Genomic DNA, 20,448 nt, shown 5'->3' with positions numbered 1-20,448 from the left:
GATCCTCTGACCGATGCCACAGACGCACTGGTGGGGTCAGTATTGGCTGATCTATGCATACCCTCTGCTGAAACTCCTGACGATCTTCTGCGCAAAATAGAGGTGAAAGGGATTCTGGTGGTTCCAGACTGGCCCTGCCGGTCTTGGTACGCAGATCTGGTAAGGTTGGTCGCCGATGTTCCTTGGAGACTTCATCTCAGGGAAGATCTACTGTCTCAAGGGCCAATCTTCACTCTGCTTTACAGTCGCTGGCTTTAATGGTGTGGCTGTTGAAAGCCAGGTATTGAAGGCTAGATAGAGGTCTTTCTGATTCCTACACTGTTGAAGGCTAAGAAGTCTACTTCCAGGAAGATCTATCCTCATATGTGGAAATTCGTACATCTCATGGTGTAAATCGCAGAAGGTGCAGCCTTGCCTTTTTTTTTTTCGGTGGCTAGGATTTTGACCTCTCTTTATAAAGGGGTTGAACAGCGTTTGGCTCTGGGCACTGTCAAAGGCCAAGTGTCGGCTTTGGCTGTATTTTTCCAACCCCCTTTAGCTATGCATGCCTTGATTCTCACTTTTATACAAGGGGTTCGCTATATGCCTCCTCCGAGGCGATCCCAGCTACATCCCGTGGGATCTTAATTTGGTATTTGCCCTTCAAAAACCTCCTTTTGAGAACATTAGGGAGATTCCTCTGCTTACACTGTCTCAGAAGGTCGCCTTTTTGGTGGCTTATTACTTATGGCCGCAGATTATCTGAATTGGTGGTGCTGTCCTGCTGTTCACCTTTATCTGGTGGTCCACAGAGATAAAGTGGTACTTCGACCTAATCAGTCGTTTCTTCCTAAGGTGGTTTCTGATTTTCATCTGAATGAAGACATTGTGCCGCCTTCACTCTGTCATAAGCCCAAGCATCCTAAGGAAATTTCTTTGCATTCTTAGGATGTGGTGATAAATGGATAAAAAATACCCGCGCTATGGAGTGTAATCGTAACACAAATACACGCAAGTAGATAAATGAATGTATATAGAATGATGGTTATGCTGCCTCCAACCTACCGCTAGGGTAAAAAGTGAATGGGGTTAAAAATGTTGATATATGGCGCTACCACCGTGCATAAACCAATTTGTGCAAAAACTACTATTCAATGTTAAAATCTATATAATATTATGACCTTTGTGAAAAAGTGCACTGTGCTGGAAAAAAATTGGCCTTTAAGCCAACGTGCTAGAATGAGAAAAGAAAAAGTGCACTGTGCTACAGGATATCGTTGTATCTGCTTGCTGGACAACAATTCCAGATGTAAATGGACAACTAGTGAATAAAGTGCACTGTGCTATGAATTAATATTTTTTCCAGCACAGTGCACTTTTTCACAAAGGTTATAATATTCTATAGATTTTAACATTGAATAGTAGTTTTTGCACAAATTGGTTTGTGCACGATGGTAGCGCCATATACCAACCTTTTTAACCCCATTCTTAGGATGTGGTTTGGGCAATTAGGGAATCTTTCAGGAAATCAGACTTTGTCCTCACCAAAGGACCTTGAAAAGGATTGGCTGCATCTGCTGCGACCATATCCAGATGGATCAGGCAGACGGTGATACAGGCTTTTTCACTAAAGGGTCAGGTTCCACCTTTCCCTGTGAAGGCGCATTCTACTAGGGCGCTGAGTGCCTCTTGGGCTTTTTGCCATCAGGCGTCAGTAATGCAAGTTTGCAAGGCACCAACTTGGTCGTCGTCGGTGCACAATATTCTACACTGTAGATGTGTTGGCATCCTCGGATGCCTCTTTTGGACGCAAGGTTTTACAGGCTGCGGTCTAGAAGAGAAACATTTTTTTTCCTGCCTAGTGTTCTACCCCTGTAGGGGGCAGCATAACCCAATGGTCAAGAAGATATGGAGCTGCGTCTGTCAATGAATGGAACCTCACACATTTCAGTGAGATCCCAATGTGAACTGGCAATTTCCACTTTTGCCTGTTGCCCAAATTTTATCTAAATGTAGGCTTTCCTTGTTGACCTGCAAGTTTACGCTGCACAGTATCTTGCTACAGCTTAAAAAAATCATATACAACTATGGTTGCATTACCTAAAAACTTTTTCTTTTGTATTTTAAGGGAAGGAACAATTTATATCATACAATACTAATGTTCCTGTACATAATAAAGACCAAAGAATCTGGGATGCTTGGGTAAGTGTAGCCACACTACAGTCTTGCATGTATTGTACAACTATGCAGCTCTAAGGCCCCTTTCACATGGGGCAGATTCCGTTCCAATCAGAAGAGATCAGCTCACAGAGCAGGCAAATGACACATCTGTACCTGCTCAGTTTCTGAAAAGCTAAGTTCTTTTTAGTAGTGTAAAATTCTGTGGTCAATCTGTAGGGACCGCCCAGCTTGGAGACGACAAAGATAGAGGACACTGCAGTGTCGCATGACCAGCCTGAAGGCTTTAAGAACAGAAGCATAATATACAGTCGGCAGAACCAAAAGAAGGGGGGGGGGGGTGTGGTTCAGGGGGGAAGCATGGAACCTAGTGTTGAGCTCTAAAAACATTGGGTTCAATTCACTAAGTTTAAATACCACAGGAGTATTTTGCGTTAAAATTTGCATAGTATTTAACTCTGGAACAATTCACAAAAAAGCAGCTTGGGGCTGCTTGTTAAGGAGTCCTAACAACCATGACTCCAATCTCCCCTCCCCCCCCAATCTGTGTTACTCATTGCTTGCTACAGAACTGAGTTGAGCTGGGAGGGTATATTCCTGGCTGCTGAATTCCTGCCCTGTTTGGGGGGGGGTGTGTGCACAATGTACACTTACCTGAAGGCGGCAGCAAAACCCCTGTAGTCGGGACTATAAAAAGCCTAAGAAAAGGAGTTTGCAGGTAAACCAAAAGTCCTAATATAAAGTATGGTGATATGCTTTGGAAAATGTGTATCTTAACCATTTAGTACAGGATACAGGCAACTTTATACACCATATCAATAGGATGTTCCCTGCCCCACTATGAGTCCTTCGTTTTTGATGGTGCCAAAAGGTGATGGACCTCTTCTCCTGCACGGGAAAATCTGCTTTACTAGCTTCTTATTTTATCCTCCGATTCTTCATTTAGCCCTCACTGTTTTCTAATTCCTACACATAAGCAGTGTTCGGTTAAATTTTAGTAGAACCTTGGGAACCGTACCTGAGCCCCATGCTGTCGGAACAGCCTGTAATGTGGTCTTAGGCACTGGGTCCTGCACAGAACAGTCACCTTGGCATTTGGTGCAACACATTGAGTTAGCCACAGGATGTTCCTTACCGTATTTATGGTGGGAAAAAAAGGCTATGTTTTAAATGTATTCAACATCACCGTGTACACTTTTCAAACTTTGTGCTAAAATTCAACCACTCAGTTCTGTCAGGTGGACAACTAGGTGTTAAACCAGGGGTCCTCAAACTACGGCCCGCCAGGATCCGGAACCCGGCCCGCTGAGGCTGCCTAACCTATAATCAAAACGGCCGCTCTCTGCTTTTTTTTTTTTTTTTTGCGAGTGCAGGAAATCGGCTGAACAACATTCTGCCGTATCAAGTAATCACTGGCCAATCGGCGGCGTCGCTGACGAAAATAAATACAACATGAGCCAATCATATCAGAGACAAGGCAGCGACTCCCATCGATTTCTGCTTTTGCCCCGCCTCCGTCCTTTCGTCACCATAGTGCATACAATCACCAACAGAGACACCGGTGTTCTAAAATTTAGAACACAGCTGACAGAGAGGAGGCAGGACTGGTTCCTTAGCTGAGAGGAGGCGGGACGGAGAGAAGACATCCTCGGGTCTGAGAGGAGGCGGGACGGATTGCTTAGCTGGGAGGAGACGGAACGGAGGTAGAGAAAAAATTTAATCAGCCAGCTCTGCATTATTACAATTATGCTCGACCTCCGTCCCACCTCCTCCCAGCTAAGCAGTTCGTCCCGCCTCCTCTCCGTCCTGTCTCCTCTCGGCAAGTAATCGGTCCGCCTCCTCTCTGTCAGCAGTGATGTAATGGCGCCGGCGGGGCACCATTTTTAAATCTAAAGTAAAGAACTGCAGTGGCGCGTGCCTCTCATCACGGCCAGGTAAGACCCTTCCACAGCCTCTGACCACCTCCCCCTGTACCATGTCCGCAGCCTCTGACCATCTCCCCCTGTACCATGCCCGCAGGCTCAGACATCTCCCCCCCCCCCCCCCCCCCCCCCCCCCCGTACCATGCCCGTTGGCTCAGACATCTCCCCCCCTGTACCATGCCCGTAGGCTCAGACATCTCCCCCCCTGTACCATGCCCGTAGGCTCAGACATCTCCCCCCCCCCCCCCCCCCCGTACCATGCCCGTAGGCTCAGACATTTCCCCCCCCCCCCCCCCTGTACCATGCCCGCAGCCTCAGACATCTCCCCCCCCCCCCCTGTACCATGTCCACAGCCTCAGACATCTCCCCCCCGTACCATGTCCACAGCCTCAGACATCTCCCCCCCCCCCCGTACCTTGTCCACAGCCTCAGACATCTCCCCCCCCCCCTGTACCTTGTCCACAGCCTCAGACATCTCCCCCCCCCCCCCCCTGTACCTTGTCCACAGCCTCAGACATCTCTCCCCCCCCCCCCCCCTGTACCTTGTCCACAGCCTCAGACATCTCTCCCCCCCCCCCCCTGTACCTTGTCCACAGCCTCAAGACATCTCCCCCCCCTGTACCATGTCCACAGCCTCAAGACATCTCCCCACTGTACCATGTCCACAGCCTCAAGACATCTCCCCCCTGTACCATGTCCACAGCCTCAAGACCTCTCCCCCCTGTACCATGTCCACAGCCTCAAGACCTCTCCCCCCTGTACCATGTCCACAGCCTCAGACATCTCCCCCCTGTACCATGTCCACAACCTCAGACATCTCCCCCCTGTACCATGTCCACAGCCTCAGACATCTCCCCCCTGTACCATGTCCACAGCCTCAGACATCTTCCCCCTGTACCATGTCCACAGCCTCAGACATCTCCCCCCTGTACCATGTCCACAGGTAAGTGTAAGTTCAACTTTACTGAAAATCTCTTAGGTGATCTTACACCCCCCCCCCCCCCCCCCAGTCCCACTGACCCCGGAGTCCTGCGTTTACCCGCTGTGGGACATTGGGTCATGGCTTTACCGGTCCGGGGTGTGAAATCCCCATGGCACTGCTTGCACATTTAGTTCCTGAGGCCATGGTTTTAAATATTGTATTGTTTTCCTGTTTTTTGTGCACTACAAATAAAACATGTGCATAGGAATTCGTTCATATTTTTTTCAAACTATAGTCCGGCCCCCAACAGTGTCCGTGGGACAGTGAACTGGCCCCCTGTTTAAAAAGTTTGAGGACCCCTGTGTTAAACACACCACTAATCATACACTTATCTGCCACTACTACCTTATAAGATACTCGGGTGCTTCTTTCCAGCCTTTCACCTTGAGGATTTGTTGCAGGGTGGTCTATGCCTGGGTTTTTGCTTACTCCTTCTTCTGAACATGCTTACTTGATCTCCAACACTGTACTCTGAGTACCCAACAGGGAAATTACCCTTTTTTTTTTTTTTTAAAAGGCCCGCAGAACACTTAACTTAATTAACAATGTGCGCCTTGCACTAGAGCAGGACACAGTTTTAACACCAGCATTATTATCATACTTATTCTAGCTCTATTTCATGCAGCCTATTTAACTATAGCAGAATTTCCTGCATCGGTCACAATTCCTTAAAGCGGTAGTATCCCGCTTTTTGACACTTTTACCTACAGGTAAGCCTATAATAAGGCTTACCTGTAGGTACAAATAATATCTCTTAAACCGGCATGGTTTAGGAGATATTTACAGTGCATGCAGCCGCTCCCGCGAGCGGCGCATGCGCTCTGAAGGTCCGGGGGGACCTTCAATTAATTTGCCGGGAGTTGCCGGAAAATCACTCCCGCGCGCATGCGCGGGAGTGACGTCATCGCGGCTCCGGCCAATCACCGCGCCGGAGCTGCCGAACCCGGAAGAGACGGCGAGGGATCATGGCAGCGCCCGCAGCGATGTCCGGGGGTCCGTGTCGGGGCTTCGTTCTAAGGTAAGTTACACATAATGGGCTAGTATGCGATGCATACTAGTCCATTATGCCTTTGTCTTGCAGGTGTTTTTTTTTTTTTTTTTTCCCTAAGGGTTTACAACCGCTTTAAACAGATTACAGCGTTAATAAAGTTGTCTTTGTCCAGGGCTCAAAAATGCCCCAGCTCTTCTACTCCAGTTTCTCAACCTCATTTCACTCTGATCCTGATATGCTAGTCCTAGAGGATACTGAATCTTAAGAAAATGTGTAAGGTATTGAGGCAGTGTTGGAGGAAGCTGCATAAAATGTATTTCCCCAGCAGTAGCACTATGTTGAGAAGGGAGCTTCACGCAATACGCTTGCTAACATTGAAAAGCTCAAAACCTATTGCTAGATAATCAAAAAATAATAATTCACTCAGCCTAGAATACTTAGGTCTGATCCTGGATACATCTCAAAATTGTATTTCTACTAGATAAAGCCCTTTCTCCAGGAGCTCACTCTCTACAACAGAGATCCAAGAGCGATCCCACACTGAGGTTCGTATGAAATCTCATCTCATGGTCTCCTCTTTCGAGGCAGTATGTTTCACCTAAATCCATGCAAGAAATTTTAAAAAAAGTTCACATTGTCAGCGTAGAGAAAAAAAAGCCTTTTACCCTGGACTTAAGCAAGAACTTCCTTGTCCTAGTGGATCACCACTTCAACTCTTAACGAGAAAATCCATCCTTACGATTGGAAGGTTCTTCAAACAGATGCAAACCTGTCACTCTTGGGAGTTGGCATGTTCCAATCCTTGACAGTATCCCTCCAGCACTGGACACCAAGCCTCCCTCTTCTACAGGGGCACCCAATTTACCTGCAGTCAGTTTAGGTGCCAACCTTCAAGGGGGCACGAAGAGTATGGCTACCTCGATAAAAAGTAAACCAGATTCTCTCGTGGACAGAAATTCGCTGTCCAGCAAACTCTCATGTTCACATCCCAGGGTGGACAGCTGGCAGGCTGATTATCTCAGCTGCCACTGTTTGGACCAGGGAAAGGGGTCTCTTCATCAAGAGTATGCAATCTGATTTGCCAAAAGTGGGGACCTCCATACAGCAAACGACCTCTGTTGACAGAAATAACAAGAAATAGCCATGCGGGGGGAAAAGAACCCTACATCCTTCCATCCTTACATCCTAAATAGCATAATTCCCTTCAAGCAAAACGTGTTTTGAGAATGCCTTCCTGGTTTGTTTTAATGTGCACATGCTGTTAGGTGGGGCTATATAGGTTTGTTAAATAGGGATACAATTGTATTGTTCGCCATCATGTTCTATCTATGTTACAGATGACAATATAATTTCTATCTTTTCTGAAGAAGCAGGCTTAGACCTGTGACACACATATTGAATGTGGAGGCTCCATCCTCCAAAATGTTTGACTGTAATCATTAAATGGAAGCATCTATATACACAAGTGGTAATATTCTTATGAGAGAAGCTAGTGTCATCAACGTGCAAATTTACATTTTCTCTTACGTCCTCCGACAGTCGCCGCCACTTCATATTCATCACTAATGGGGTTATTGACCTTTGCTCCACAGGAGTAGCTAGGCAACAAAATAGTTAATATCAAAGCTTTTAGCATATCCCACCCCTAGGGGGTGGTCCCCTCAGTCAATACCTCCCTGCTTCCTGCATTCCCAACTCAGTTTCTAATGCCTAGCTTAGGAGTAGCAAGGCTGATCCTGTGCTGGGGCTTTCAGTCTCAGCCTCTATTCTCTTTTTGATTTTATTTTGAGTATTTTTCTCTTTCCTTTACTTAGCTGTTATTTTTCAGCATTAGTTAGTTTCTTCGGATGAAGATGATCGTGCGGAGCTGGGTCTCGGACTGGCCACCCTGGATCCCAGGGTTTCAGGGCCAGGGGCTTCCCAGCCTGCCATTGAGCGTTCAGCTCAGGTTTCCCTGGCATAATTGAACCACCCATCCCTGTTCGCTGCAGGGATGTTACCTGTGAGGTGGCTACCTCACTGGATGCCATGCGGTTTCGCACCGCTGTTTCTCTGCGTCCTGGCTGCGACACTCCCTGTCCTCAGTGCAGCGGTTTGGTCACTGGAGCAGGCTCCCCACGCCATCCGGATTGGTAAGTAAAAATCTATGTGGGGACCTGTCTGTTTTTGGGTGTCAGTCTGGGACTGTGTGACCCTGCATGTCTGTGTTACTGCTGAGCTCCCTGTCAGATTCCTGTGAGGAATAGCTGCCTTTCTGTGGGCTGTGGGGGGGGGGGGGCTCTCCCGCTCTGATGTGTGACAGTATGGGACAGTCTGTGCTTGGACATGCTGTGCGGCGGTCGCTGCGGCGATCCGCCATTTTTTTGCGGCAAAAATGTGGTGGCCGGTCCTGTGTGGTGAGGCGCGGCGTTTTGGCGCCAAACACCGCCATTTTGGCGGCGATCGATAGTACAGCCACATGTCCGCGCCATGTTCTCATTGCCCTAGAAATCCTCAGCCGAGCGGCCATTTTCCTGTAGCCTGCATAGGCTTTATGGGGAGGTCAGCTATTGCATCACTTCCTTTTGCTCTGGGACAGCGATCGGTGCAGCAGCCTGTGTGATCTCTCCAGGTTTTACCTTTTCTTTTTCCTGTATTCCTTACCCAGTGTTCTCTTATCCCTGTGGGGGTCAGTGTATTCAGTGGTGTGCGGTGGGCTACGCTCGCCGCGGTCTTAAAGGGGCAGTACTCCTTTTTTCAACATTAGCAGGGGCATGGATTCTCAGGATTGCAAGTTTCCTCCCACCTTGGTGGGGGGCCAAGGGACTGCTGCTTCCCCCGAGGGGACTGATCTAGCTACTATTGTGGCAAACTTGGCTGCTCAGGTGCAGATGCTAGTGGCTGATCGATCCACAAAACGGCCCAGAGTGTCAATTTCCTCTGATTCAGAGGGCGATGGGGCTGCTATGGCTGGAGTGCCTTTCTCAGGGTCTCGCTCATCTCTAGACCTTGTGGGGTCTGAGGGGGAGGCTGAGGTAGATGGGGTTGATAATTCTCCCCCTGGCTCGTCTGAAGAGCTTGCACTCATGGATGAGTTGGTTGCTTCTATCAAGCAAACACTGCATTTGGAGGATGAACCGTGTCCTCCTGCTTTGCTGTCCTCTTATGGGACGCAGAGGAAACACAGAACAACGCAGGTTTTTCCTTGCTCTGCGGAATTTCAGCGCGCGGTTAATGAGCAATGGCGCAATTTAAAGAAGCCTTTTGCTGTGCCGAGTAGGTTCAAGCTGCGTTATCCTTTTACGCCAGCTACTGATGAGCGTTAGTGTGTACCACCTCAGGTGGATCACGCGGTGGCTGTTTTTGAATAAGTCCACTGCGATTCCTGCTGAGGATACCCCGGTGTTCTGGGTCCCTACGGACAGGAGATTGGAGTCTCTTGCCCGTCATACTTATACGGTTGCTGGTTCTATGCTGAAACCTATTTTTGCTTCCATTATGGCAGCCCAGGCTATTGCGGATTGGACGCAGGTGCTCAGGCGCATCCTGGTGGCTGATTCTGCCCCGCCGACAACATTGGCTATGGTAGATCAAATTCATCAGGGCGTCATGTATTTGTGTGATGTGGACTTAGATATAGTCCCTTTGGCTGTGCGTCTCCAGAGTGTGGCGGTGTTGACCCGTCGTCTGATATGGCTGAAATGTTGGTCTGTTGACCAATCTTCTCGCAAGACTTTGGCTAATTTGCCCTACGCGGGATCTCGCCTTTTTGGCGAATCCCTGGATACTCTGATAAAGGGTATTTCCGGGGGTAAGAGCACGCTCTTGCCCCAATCTCACAAGCCTAAGGTTGTTCGTGGTAAGAATGCCTCCTTTAGGTCCTCTCAGGGGTCCTTTCGTGCCTTTCGGTCGCACTATAAGGGCAAGCCCTTCAAGGGCCAAGGTTCCCAGAAGAAGCCGTGGGCAGGTAAGCAGAAGTCCGGCCAGTCCGGGTCCGCTGCCCATGCCAATTCAGTCTAAAGGGGCGCCCTCACCCGGTTCTGGGGTGGGGGGACGTTTGCTCGGTTTTCTTCAACCCTGGCTGGCCCGCATTTGGGACAGGTGGGTTCAGGAAATCGTTCGATCTGGATACAAGATCAAGTTTCTCTCTCGGCCGGCGGGCAGATTTTTTCCCTCAAATCTTCAGCTGTCTCCGGAGCGCTTGCAGGATCTGCACCTGGCGGTGCGGGACCTGCGGGCCCAGGGAGTGGTGGTTTCTGGTGCCTCATCGGGACAGATTTCGGGGGTTCTATTCCAATCTGTTCACTGTGCCCAGAAAGGAGGGCAAGGTACGTCCGATTCTGGACTTGAAAGCTCTGAACCGCTTTGTGCGGGTTCGCAAGTTTCGCATGGAATCCCTGCGCTCGTTGGTGGCTGCCCTGGTTCCCGGGAGAATTCATGGCCTCCATCGACTTGAAGGATACGTACCTTCACATCCCCATTTTCGAGGGTCACCAGAGGTACCTTCGATTCGCCATTGCGGAGGATCATTACCAATTCGTGGCGTTACCCTTTGGTCTCGCTTCGGCTCCGCGGGTTTTCACCAAGGTGCTTGCGCCGGTTCTGGCTTTATTGAGAGCCCAGGGCATCTCTGTCCTGGGGTATCTGGACGATATCCTGATTCGGTCTGCGACCATTCAGGGCCTGGTGAACGACCTGTCCATCACGATGCAGACGCTGCAGGAGTTTGGTTGGACGATAAATTTTCCGAAGTCAACGCTGTGTCCGTCGGTTCGTCTTCCCTACCTGGGGATGATCCTGGACTCTGTCCCAGCGAAGGTCTTCCTGCCGGAAGACAAGCTCCGGACGCTTCAGGACGAAGTCAAGTCCCTCAGGGACAATCAGTGCTCGTCCCTCTGGACGTGTATGAGGTGTCTGGGATTGATGGTTTCGGTCTTCGAGGCGATTCCCTTCGCCCCGTTTCACACGCGGGGTCTCCAAGCGGAGATTCTGGCCGAGTGGGACGGGCGACCGCAATCTCTGGATCTCCGGATATCATTGAGCCATCGCACCAGAAGGGATCTTCTGTGGTGGATTCAGTCCCCGGCGGTGTCGGGGGGGGGGGGGGGGGCAAATCTTTTCTCCCTTTCTCGTGGACGGTGATCACCACGGATGCCAGCCTATCGGGCTGGGGTGGTGTTCTGGGCGTTCTGTCTGCCCAGGGAACTTGGTCGGAGGAGGAATCCTCCCTTCCGATCAACATTCTGAAATTGCGAGCGATAAATCTCTGCCTTCGGCGTTGGACGGACAGGCTACAGGGCCGTCCGGTTCGGGTACAGACAGACAATGCCACAGCGGTGGCCTACATCAACCACCAAGGGGGCACCAGGAGTGCCCGCGCGGCTCTGGAAGTAGCCGACATTCTGTCTTGGGCTGAGACACACGTCCCGGCGATAACGGCAGTTCACATTCCGGGGGTGGAGAACTGGCAGGCGGCTTATCTGAGTCGCCAGACCTTGGACCAGGGAGAATGGTCCTTTCACCCAGAGGTTTTCCAGATGTTGTGCGCGAAGTGGGGTTCACCGGATGTGGACCTGTTCGCGTCTCGTCTGAACAACAAGGTGGAAAAGTTCGTGGCAAGGACGCGCGATCCTCGGGCAGACGCGTCAGACGCGTTAGTGGCGCCCTGGCATCAGTATCGTCTGATGTATGCCTTTCCACCGATTCAGCTGCTGTCCGGTTCGGAACCGCACTCGGTGATTCTGGTGGTGCCGGACTGGTCTCGCCGGTCTTGGTACGCAGACCTCGTGAACCTGGCGGTAGACGCTCCGTTGCATCTGCCTCTTCGAGAAGAGCTCCTGTCTCAAGGACCGATATTCCATCCTGCTTTACAGTCGCTGGCTTTGACGGCCTGGCTGTTGAAAGCGAGGTCCTGAAGGATAGGGGGCTCTCCCCTGAGGTCATTCCCACTTTGATCAAGGCTAGAAAGGCCTCTTCGGGGAAGGTTTACTACTGTACTTGGAAGGCGTATTTTGCCTGGTGTGAGTCCAGGGGGTATTCCCCTCGTTCATACTCGGTGTCGAGAGTGTTGGCCTTCCTTCAAACAGGCGTGAACCAGCGTTTGGCGTTGGCCACGGTTAAGGGTCAGATTTCTGCGCTGGCCGTTCTTTTTCAACGCCCTGTGGCGTCTAACTCTTTGGTTAGCACCTTTGTTCAAGGGGTGTGACACCTGGTCCCTCCTAGGAGGGAGCCTTTGCCTCCATGGGACTTGAACCTTGTTCTGTCCGTATTGCAACATGCTCCTTTTGAGAAGATCAGGGAGATCTCGTTGTCTATGTTGTCCAAGAAGGTCGCCTTTTTGGTGGCGATCACTTCGGCTCGCAGAGTGTAGGAACTGGCAGCTTTGTCCTGCAGATCTCCATATTTGGTGATTCACTTAGATAAGGTGGTCTTGCGACCTAACCCGTCTTTTCTTCCGAAAAGGATCTCGGACTTTCACCTCAATGAGGACATTGTCTTGCCTTCGCTTTGCGCGAAGCCTAAACATCCGAAGTGGCTTTGCATTCCTTGGATGTTGTTCGGGCGATCAGGGTTTACCTGTCATCACCTAAATCCTTTCGCAAGTCGGATTCTCTATTTGTCCTTCCAGAGGGACCTCGGAAGGGCATGGCGGAGTCGGCTTCTACCATCGCCAAATGGATCAGACAGACCATTGAGCAGGCATATGCTTTGAAGGGACAAGTTCCTCCCATGCCTGTGAAGGCTCTACCAGATCTCTGAGTACGTCTTGGGCCTGTCATCATCGGGCTTCTGTGGCCCAGGTGTGTAAGGCGGCGACTTGGTTGTCCGTTCACACCTTCTCCAAATTCTACAAAGTGGATGTTCAGGCATCGGCAGATGATTCCTTTGGCCGCAAAGTTCTTAGTGCGGCAGTGACTTAGGGTCCCTTGTTTTGGGCCCTTGGCTGTTGGGATGTTTTTATCCCTAGGTTACTTGTTTTCCTGGGTTGTTGCTCCTGTTGAGCAAGTTTTTTTTCATGTTGCCCAGCTGGTTTTCTTACCTTGGTAAGGTTCCTTTTTCTGATGTGGGTACTGCGTTGCTTTAGGCGCAGCTGCGTTTCTTCCCACCCCTCATGTTTACACTGCTATGGGACGTTCCCATTAGTGATGAATATGAAGTGGCGGCGACTGTCGGAGGACGTAAGAGAAAACGGAATTTTTGTAAAATCTTACCTGTAAAATTCCTTTCTCTGAGTCCTCCGACAGTCGCCGCCCCTGCCCCTCTTTTGGGGTTTGTTTATGTACTCTACTGCTATGCTACTGAAACTGAGTTGGGAATGCAGGAAGCAGGGAGGTATTGACTGAGGGGACCACCCATTAGGGGTGGGATATGCTAAAAGCTTTGATATTAACTATTTTGTTGCCTAGCTACTCCTGCGGAGAAAAGGTCAATAACCCCATTAGTGATGAATATGAAGTGGCGGCGACTGTCGGAGGACTCGGAGAAAGGAATTTTACAGGTAAGATTTTACAAAAATTCCTTTTTTTTTTTTTTTTTTTTTTAAATATCTGATATACATTGAGTGAATACAATTTGGATATTTTATATAAAACCTATTTTTAGTGTGGTAACTTTTTTAAAGTCCCAACTAGTTTTTGAAGGAATTAATTATGCTGTGGAAGGCACTAGCTTTGGCCTCAGATGCTCTGGGTACTCCCTGGTCTCTGTTCAGGCAAATTTATGACTCTCTCCACTGCCATTTCTGCCACACCCCAAACTGGCTCAGAAGAACCTGGTACACGGACATACCCAGACTTCTAGCAACCGATCCCTGACCTCATTCCAGCAGGCTTGATCTCTATCTCAAGCTAGCACTTGGCACCCTAAAAGGGAAGGTATTGACCTTATCCTTTTTCAAAGTTTTTTTTTGGCTTTCAACCCCATTATGAAAACCTTTTTTATTCAAGGTGTTTCTTGTGTTAACCCCCCCTTGCAGCACCCTGTTCTCTGCAGAAACCACCCTTAAACCTATAAAGGATATTTCCTTGCCAGCAAATTAGCCTTTTTGTTTGCCATCAAGTCTGTCAAGCTTGTCTGAACTAGCGGCCCTTTTCTGTAAAGAACCTTTCCTCCTACTTCACAATGATAAGGTTGTATTAAGCCCGAGACCATTTTTACTTTCAAAGGTGGTTTTAGCGTTCCAACTCAGTGAGGACATTGCCATCTTTGTGCCCTGCTCTCAAGGGGCACCCTGCTTTAAAATCCACCATTGCTCAGTGGATCAAGAACTTGATTTCAAGAATTTATGCTCCTAAACAAAAAACACCTCCTGTGCTGTTGCATGCCCCTTCCACCATATCTGTAGAAATATCCTGGGCCTTTAGGCATGAAGCTTCTTTTGCCCAACTTTTAAGTCCAGCATTTGGTCTTCTGTTCATACTGAAATTTTACCAGGTGTAATGTACAATGTTCCGCAAGTGCAGCTTTTGGCTGTCAGGTACTTGCTGCTGCACTGCTTGGGTCTTTGACCCCTGTAGTTTTTTGGGCCTGTTGGCAAAGTTGTTGCCTGCTCTTTGTATTCATGTCTTGGATGTCCCATAATGTAAAAATAGGTTGCCTGTGTCCTGTACTGTACGATTAAGATGAGGCATTTTGACTTGCCTGTAAATTCCATATCTTGGAGTACAGGACACTCTTCTTGTTAGTCTGCATTGTTTGCTATGAAACTGGGCTTGTGGACTAAGGCAGGGTTCTAGGGGAGGTGCCCCAGGGGGCATGTACTGTACTCAAGATATGGAATTTTTCAGCAAAGTCAAAATTCCTCTAGCACTCGTTTCAGGAATTCAAAGAAACTGAAGCGCCATTCATTTAAATGTGGGGAAAAAAGTGCTGGCAGGAGACAGGTCACATGACCTCTACTCCTGGGATGGAGTGTTCTCTGCAGCAATAGGCAGAAAATACTCCATGGGATAATGCCAGTTTCTCACAATGGCTGTATACACTCTACGATAATATAACCCTTTAAGCCAGATTGCCAAGCACAGACTGGACCTCCTCATGTCTGCATCTCAAGCTCATAAAGGTCAAAATATATAGATCTATTTGTATACATAGTAATATTTAAATGTGTTCTGTATGTGTATAGTTAAAGGTATGTTTTTTTTTTTGTTTGTTTTTATCTTTTTGTTTTAGAAGTATCATGCAGTGGTTTAATTTGTGTTTTTCACGGTTTTTTATTTTTTCATTTTCTTTCCCCCAACACTAGGAGAGTCAACCTTGGTTTATCCGGAGTGAATATATTGTGGATTTTTGGAAACCACTAATAATGCTATTTTGTTTATGAAGCATATTTATAGAATCCTTATGTTCAGAATCCTCTACGGGATCACAACAGAGGCCTTCAAATTTATTCACTGACAACTTCAAAAATGTAAAAGGGTTTGAACAAATGACTGGCAGTATATAGGAATATGGCAATTTTCTCTACTTCAAAAGCCTGTTGTGGTTGGTGTTAGTGAGGCCGAGTAGTTCATAGTGCCAAAGCTTTCAATTAAGCTGTGTGCACGTGGTGGACGTGCTTTCTCTGTGGAGTTGTTCACTAAGCAAACTCCATATTGGGTGCTTTGGCAAGTCATTTCTAAAATGATACATTCACAAATTCAACTCTTCTGGGTCAAGTTTGCAGCTTATCCCAGGAATATCCCCTCTTCATATATTGAATATTAGCGCAGATATATTAAAACAAACTAAAATGACAAATATTGCAAGATTTATTTCTGTAATGTACAACCCTTTTTTAAAGTCCTGAAATATGTATGGTGTACATCACCTATAGCATATATGTTCCATAAATGATGTATTCGCATATATGTTCCGTAAATGATGTATTCTTTACACTGCAAGATGGTCAAAGGGTTTTTCATATTCTTGTGCTTCATCAGGACCGTAGTGAAATGGATGATATGTATATCATGTACTGATAACCTATTGTAAAGCTTCAAACTCATCTAGACTAGGGATGCACCGAAATGAAATTCTTGGCCGAAGCCGAATAATAATGAAATGTTTGGCCGAAGGCCGAATACTTAACGCGGTGTTTCGCATTTTTTCCATTTATTTTGCCAAATTTTTGTCCTCTCTCTTGTCCTCTCATGTCTCTCTCTCTTGTCCTCTCATGTCTCTCTCTCTCTCTCTCTCTCTCTCTCTCTCTCTCTCTCTCTCTCTCTCTCTCTCTCTCTCTCTCTCTCTCTCGTTCTCTCTCTCGTTCTCTCTCTCGTTCTCTCTCTCGTTCTCTCTCTCGTTCTCTCTCTCGTTCTCTCTCTCGTTCTCTCTCTCGTTCTCTCTCTCGTTCTCTCTCTCGTTCTCTCTCTCTCGTTCTCTCTCTCGTTCTCTCTCTCGTTCTCTCTCTCGTTCTCTCTCTCGTTCTCTCTCTCGTTCTCTCTCTCGTTCTCTCTCTCGTTCTCTCTCTCGTTCTCTCTCTCGTTCTCTCTCTCGTTCTCTCTCTCGTTCTCTCTCTCGTTCTCTCTCTCGTTCTCTCTCTCGTTCTCTTCTCGTTCTCTCTCGTTCTCGTTCTCTCTCGTTCTCGTTCTCTCTCGTTCTCGTTCTCTCTCTCTCTCGTTCTCTCTCTCTCTCTCGTTCTCTCTCTCTCTCTCTCTCGTTCTCTCTCTCTCTCTCTCTCGTTCTCTCTCTCTCTCTCTCTCGTTCTCTCTCTCTCTCTCTCTCGTTCTCTCTCTCTCTCTCTCTCGTTCTCTCTCTCTCTCTCTCTCGTTCTCTCTCTCTCTCTCTCTCGTTCTCTCTCTCTCTCTCTCTCGTTCTCTCTCTCTCTCTCTCTCGTTCTCTCTCTCTCTCTCTCTCGTTCTCTCTCTCTCTCTCTCTCGTTCTCTCTCTCTCTCTCTCTCTCTCGTTCTCTCTCTCTCTCTCTCTCGTTCTCTCTCTCTCTCTCTCTCTCTCGTTCTCTCTCTCTCTCTCTCTCTCTCGTTCTCTCTCTCTCTCTCTCTCTCTCGTTCTCTCTCTCTCTCTCTCTCGTTCTCTCTCTCTCTCTCTCTCTCGTTCTCTCTCTCTCTCTCTCTCGTTCTCTCTCTCTCTCTCTCTCGTCCTCTCTCTCTCTCTCTCTCTCGTCCTCTCTCTCTCTCTCTCTCGTCCTCTCTCTCTCTCTCTCTCGTCCTCTCTCTCTCTCTCTCTCGTCCTCTCTCTCTCTCTCTCTCGTCCTCTCTCTCTCTCTCTCTCGTCCTCTCTCTCTCTCTCTCGTCCTCTCTCTCTCTCGTCCTCTCTCTCTCTCTCTCTCTCTCTCGTCCTCTCATGTCTCTCTCTCTCTCTCTCTCTCTCTCTCTCGTCCTCTCATGTCTCTCTCTCTCTCTCTCTCTCTCTCGTCCTCTCATGTCTCTCTCTCTCTCTCTCTCTCTCTCGTCCTCTCATGTCTCTCTCCCTAAATGTTACTGTAGGGAAGGGGATTCAGTGCACACTGCAGCCTTGTACCATAGGGTTAATGTTAGTGACACTGTAGGGATTGGGAAGGATGCTGGGAATGGAAATCGGGAAGCATGCAGGCAGCCTTGTAAATTTTAATTGCAGATACAGGGCACTGGGCAGGTCAGGGTTAATGTGGTAACATCAATTACTCAGTGACAGTCAGTCAGTGTCAGTGTGGACTCGATCAGATTATACCGTGACAGACAGTCTCTCATAGTGGTGGTAGTAGGAGGCTGGAGGTGGACTAGTAGGAGCCTGGAAAGGAGTACAGCCGCATACATACATTACTCACTCGTGCACTGCAGCCCGCCCCACACATTCAGTGAGTCTTACTCTCCTCCCTAGTTTTTTCAATGGCACATTCAGGAAGCCAATCACGCCGTGAGTAGCGGCACAGCGGAACCAATCAGGTGTGCAGGCACGCGTGATTGGTTCGCTGTGCAGCTAATCACTGCGTGATTGGCTTCCTGAATGTGCCATTGAAAAAACTAGGGAGGAGAGTAAGACTCACTGAATGTGTGGGGCGGGCTGCAGTGCACGAGTGAGTAATGTATGTATGCTCACCGCTGAAGTGTCCCGGCTTCCCCTGCCTAACACGGAAGTCTGTGAGTCCTCCTGTCCTCCTCCGAGTCCCTTCCCCCTGTAAATATCGTGACCTCGGCGATATGAATATCGCCTACGGCCACAGAACGATAGTCGATATCATATCGACTATCGTTCAGCCCTATTGTTCGGCACAAAATTATTCGGCCTTTTGACTTATTCGGCCGAACACCGAAAGTGCTATTTTTTCTATTTTCGGCCGAATAATGTTCGGCCGCCGAATATTCGGTGCATCCCTAATCTAGACCCATTTCTAACATATTTCTTAGGGTTAGAACCCACCAAGAAGTTCCCACTTCAAAAGAAATATTAAAATACTAAAAAGAAAAGGAGGGCCATGTGATAATGGGTAGAGGGTCTTCTAGCAGGGCAAACAAAGATCCTAATAGTTAATGGATTTCCCTTTTACAGCCGATGGATTCCCCTGTGCAATGAGCACCTGCTCCCCACAATGTTTTCCAGAGAATTTGAAAAATACTGTTGGAAGGAGGTGCGCATTGCACAGGGAAAACTATTTGCTATTAAGTTCTTTATCCCCGCTAGGAGACCCCCCCCCCCCTACCTATTATCATATGACTCTCCTTTGTTGCTTTGTGTATTTTGATATTTTTTTTGAAGAGTGAACTTGTGGATAGTTATTATTTTTTTGTTTTTATTTATTATCCCTATGTAATCAGTTGGAACAGAGTCTACGTATGTTTGGTACTTTACAATATGTTATCGTCACTTGGTTATAATGAATAATTCATATCCTCTCTTATGCTGCCATTGTCATGAAGCATAAGAGCATGTGAAACTTTTCGTTCATCTTGCAGTGTGAATAAAAAATATGATTTGTGGAACACAGGTGGGATGTACACCATGCTTATTTTATGACTAGGAAGGTGTTTTAAACCTGTGAAGTGTTTTACATTCTATGAATGAATTTAGCTGTTTTTGTAACTTTATTTTGTTGAAGTATACATAAAGGCAAAACTTTTTTTTTTTTTTTTCTTTCTTTAATCGAGTGGAGCAGTATTAAAATGCTTGTCCGTTTTTACTTTTTTGCTGTTTGTGCTTTTTTGTTAAGGAAATTCACCCTCAATATTTGTCCTGTTTTACCATTATCATTGAAAGTGAAGAAAATCTCAAATTTGGGTTGTCCCCAGAAATCTAATAGAGGGTAAATCTTCCATGGAGACACTCATTTTGCTGGCCTGGGGGGTCCCCAAGGAATTCCCCCTAAATTGCAGAGATTTCCCCCTTCCTGTTTTTGATATGGAAGTGAAAGGAAATTTCCGCAATGGGACACAGATGGCAAAAAAAAATCTGACAGGGTTTATTACCCTCCCTTTTGCTCTGCCTGAAATGGGGGGGAAAAAAAAGGTTTGCCTATAGTTCTACTTTATTACACTCTATCTCAAGGTGCTGTAATTGAAAGTTTATTGTGCAACTTTCAAAGTACTTGTATTTACAATCCCAGCTGTAATATAGCCACCATGCTCTATTTTAATAGGTCTATTAATATTAAATGTGATGCATGGAAAAATAAGGTCAAGTTTATCCAGAGTTAATTTTTAAAACCAAATATATTTCAAGCCAAAGCCTTAAAGTGTTACTAAACCCAGGACCCTGCATTCATTACAATTGGTCTCCCACAGTACACAGCACATAGAAATGCGGTTTTCAGTAAATATAAATATGCAGTCTCTTGACTTCTGTGTCTGACTTAAAGCTTGTAGGAGGAGTTTTCATTCTCCCATGATTGTCCTATCAGAATGCAGGACCCCTGACCCTCTATCTGGACATTGCTGATTGGCCCTGTGCTGATCACATGCACTCTGTTCCCTGGGTCTGTAAATATCAGGAGATGGAATAGGGACAGTGAAAGGAAATCAAAGGAGACAGGATCGAACAGCCTTTTTACACAATGCAGAGGATTAACCCCTTAGGTTCCACAGTGAGCATACCAAGCATGCTTTACTGCATTTACAGACTGATTTTACTGTTGTGGGTTTAGTAACACTTCAAGGATTAGAACCCCCTGTCAGTGGTTTTATTGCTATCTGGGCATTCACTGAAGAGATTTTTCTTCACTTTCAATGACAGAAGTTTCTAGACCGAAAATAAGAAAATATGCAACAGGAACGCGCAGCAATAAATTGCTGACATAAGCGCAAACCTTTCCCTACTCTGCTGGGAAAATAAAACGTTGCCTCTGATGCTGTTGACATGTTTTCTCTAATTCTTGTCTGGTTAAACTGGTCCCAAGGATAGTAAAGATAAATCTTTATCGAAGTTCTGGATAGAAATAAAACCTGATGGGTTCTAATCTTAAAATCTCAAAAAAAAAATGTGTTTGAACATCTACTTGAATTATTTCTAGA

The 20,448-nt window shown here is 47.3% G+C and overlaps 1 protein-coding gene across 1 annotated transcript in view; it reads left to right on the top strand.

Moving 5' to 3' along the window:
* The window catches only part of TMEM209 (transmembrane protein 209), a 79,432-nt gene extending 64,060 nt beyond the window's left edge, over window positions 1–15,372 (top strand). Inside the window, exons 14-15 of the mRNA XM_082255134.1 lie at window positions 2,108–2,181; window positions 15,276–15,372. Coding sequence (XP_082111260.1) covers window positions 2,108–2,181; window positions 15,276–15,333 — 132 coding nt within the window. The 3' untranslated portion in view covers window positions 15,334–15,372. The remainder of the gene's footprint in view (window positions 1–2,107; window positions 2,182–15,275) is intronic.
* The last annotated feature ends 5,076 nt before the right edge of the window (window positions 15,373–20,448 follow it).

Source organism: Pelophylax lessonae (assembly GCF_965119305.1).
Source record: "Pelophylax lessonae genome assembly, chromosome: 4".
Lineage (NCBI taxonomy): Eukaryota > Metazoa > Chordata > Amphibia > Anura > Ranidae > Pelophylax > Pelophylax lessonae.
This window is presented reverse-complemented; position numbering and strand designations above follow the sequence as displayed.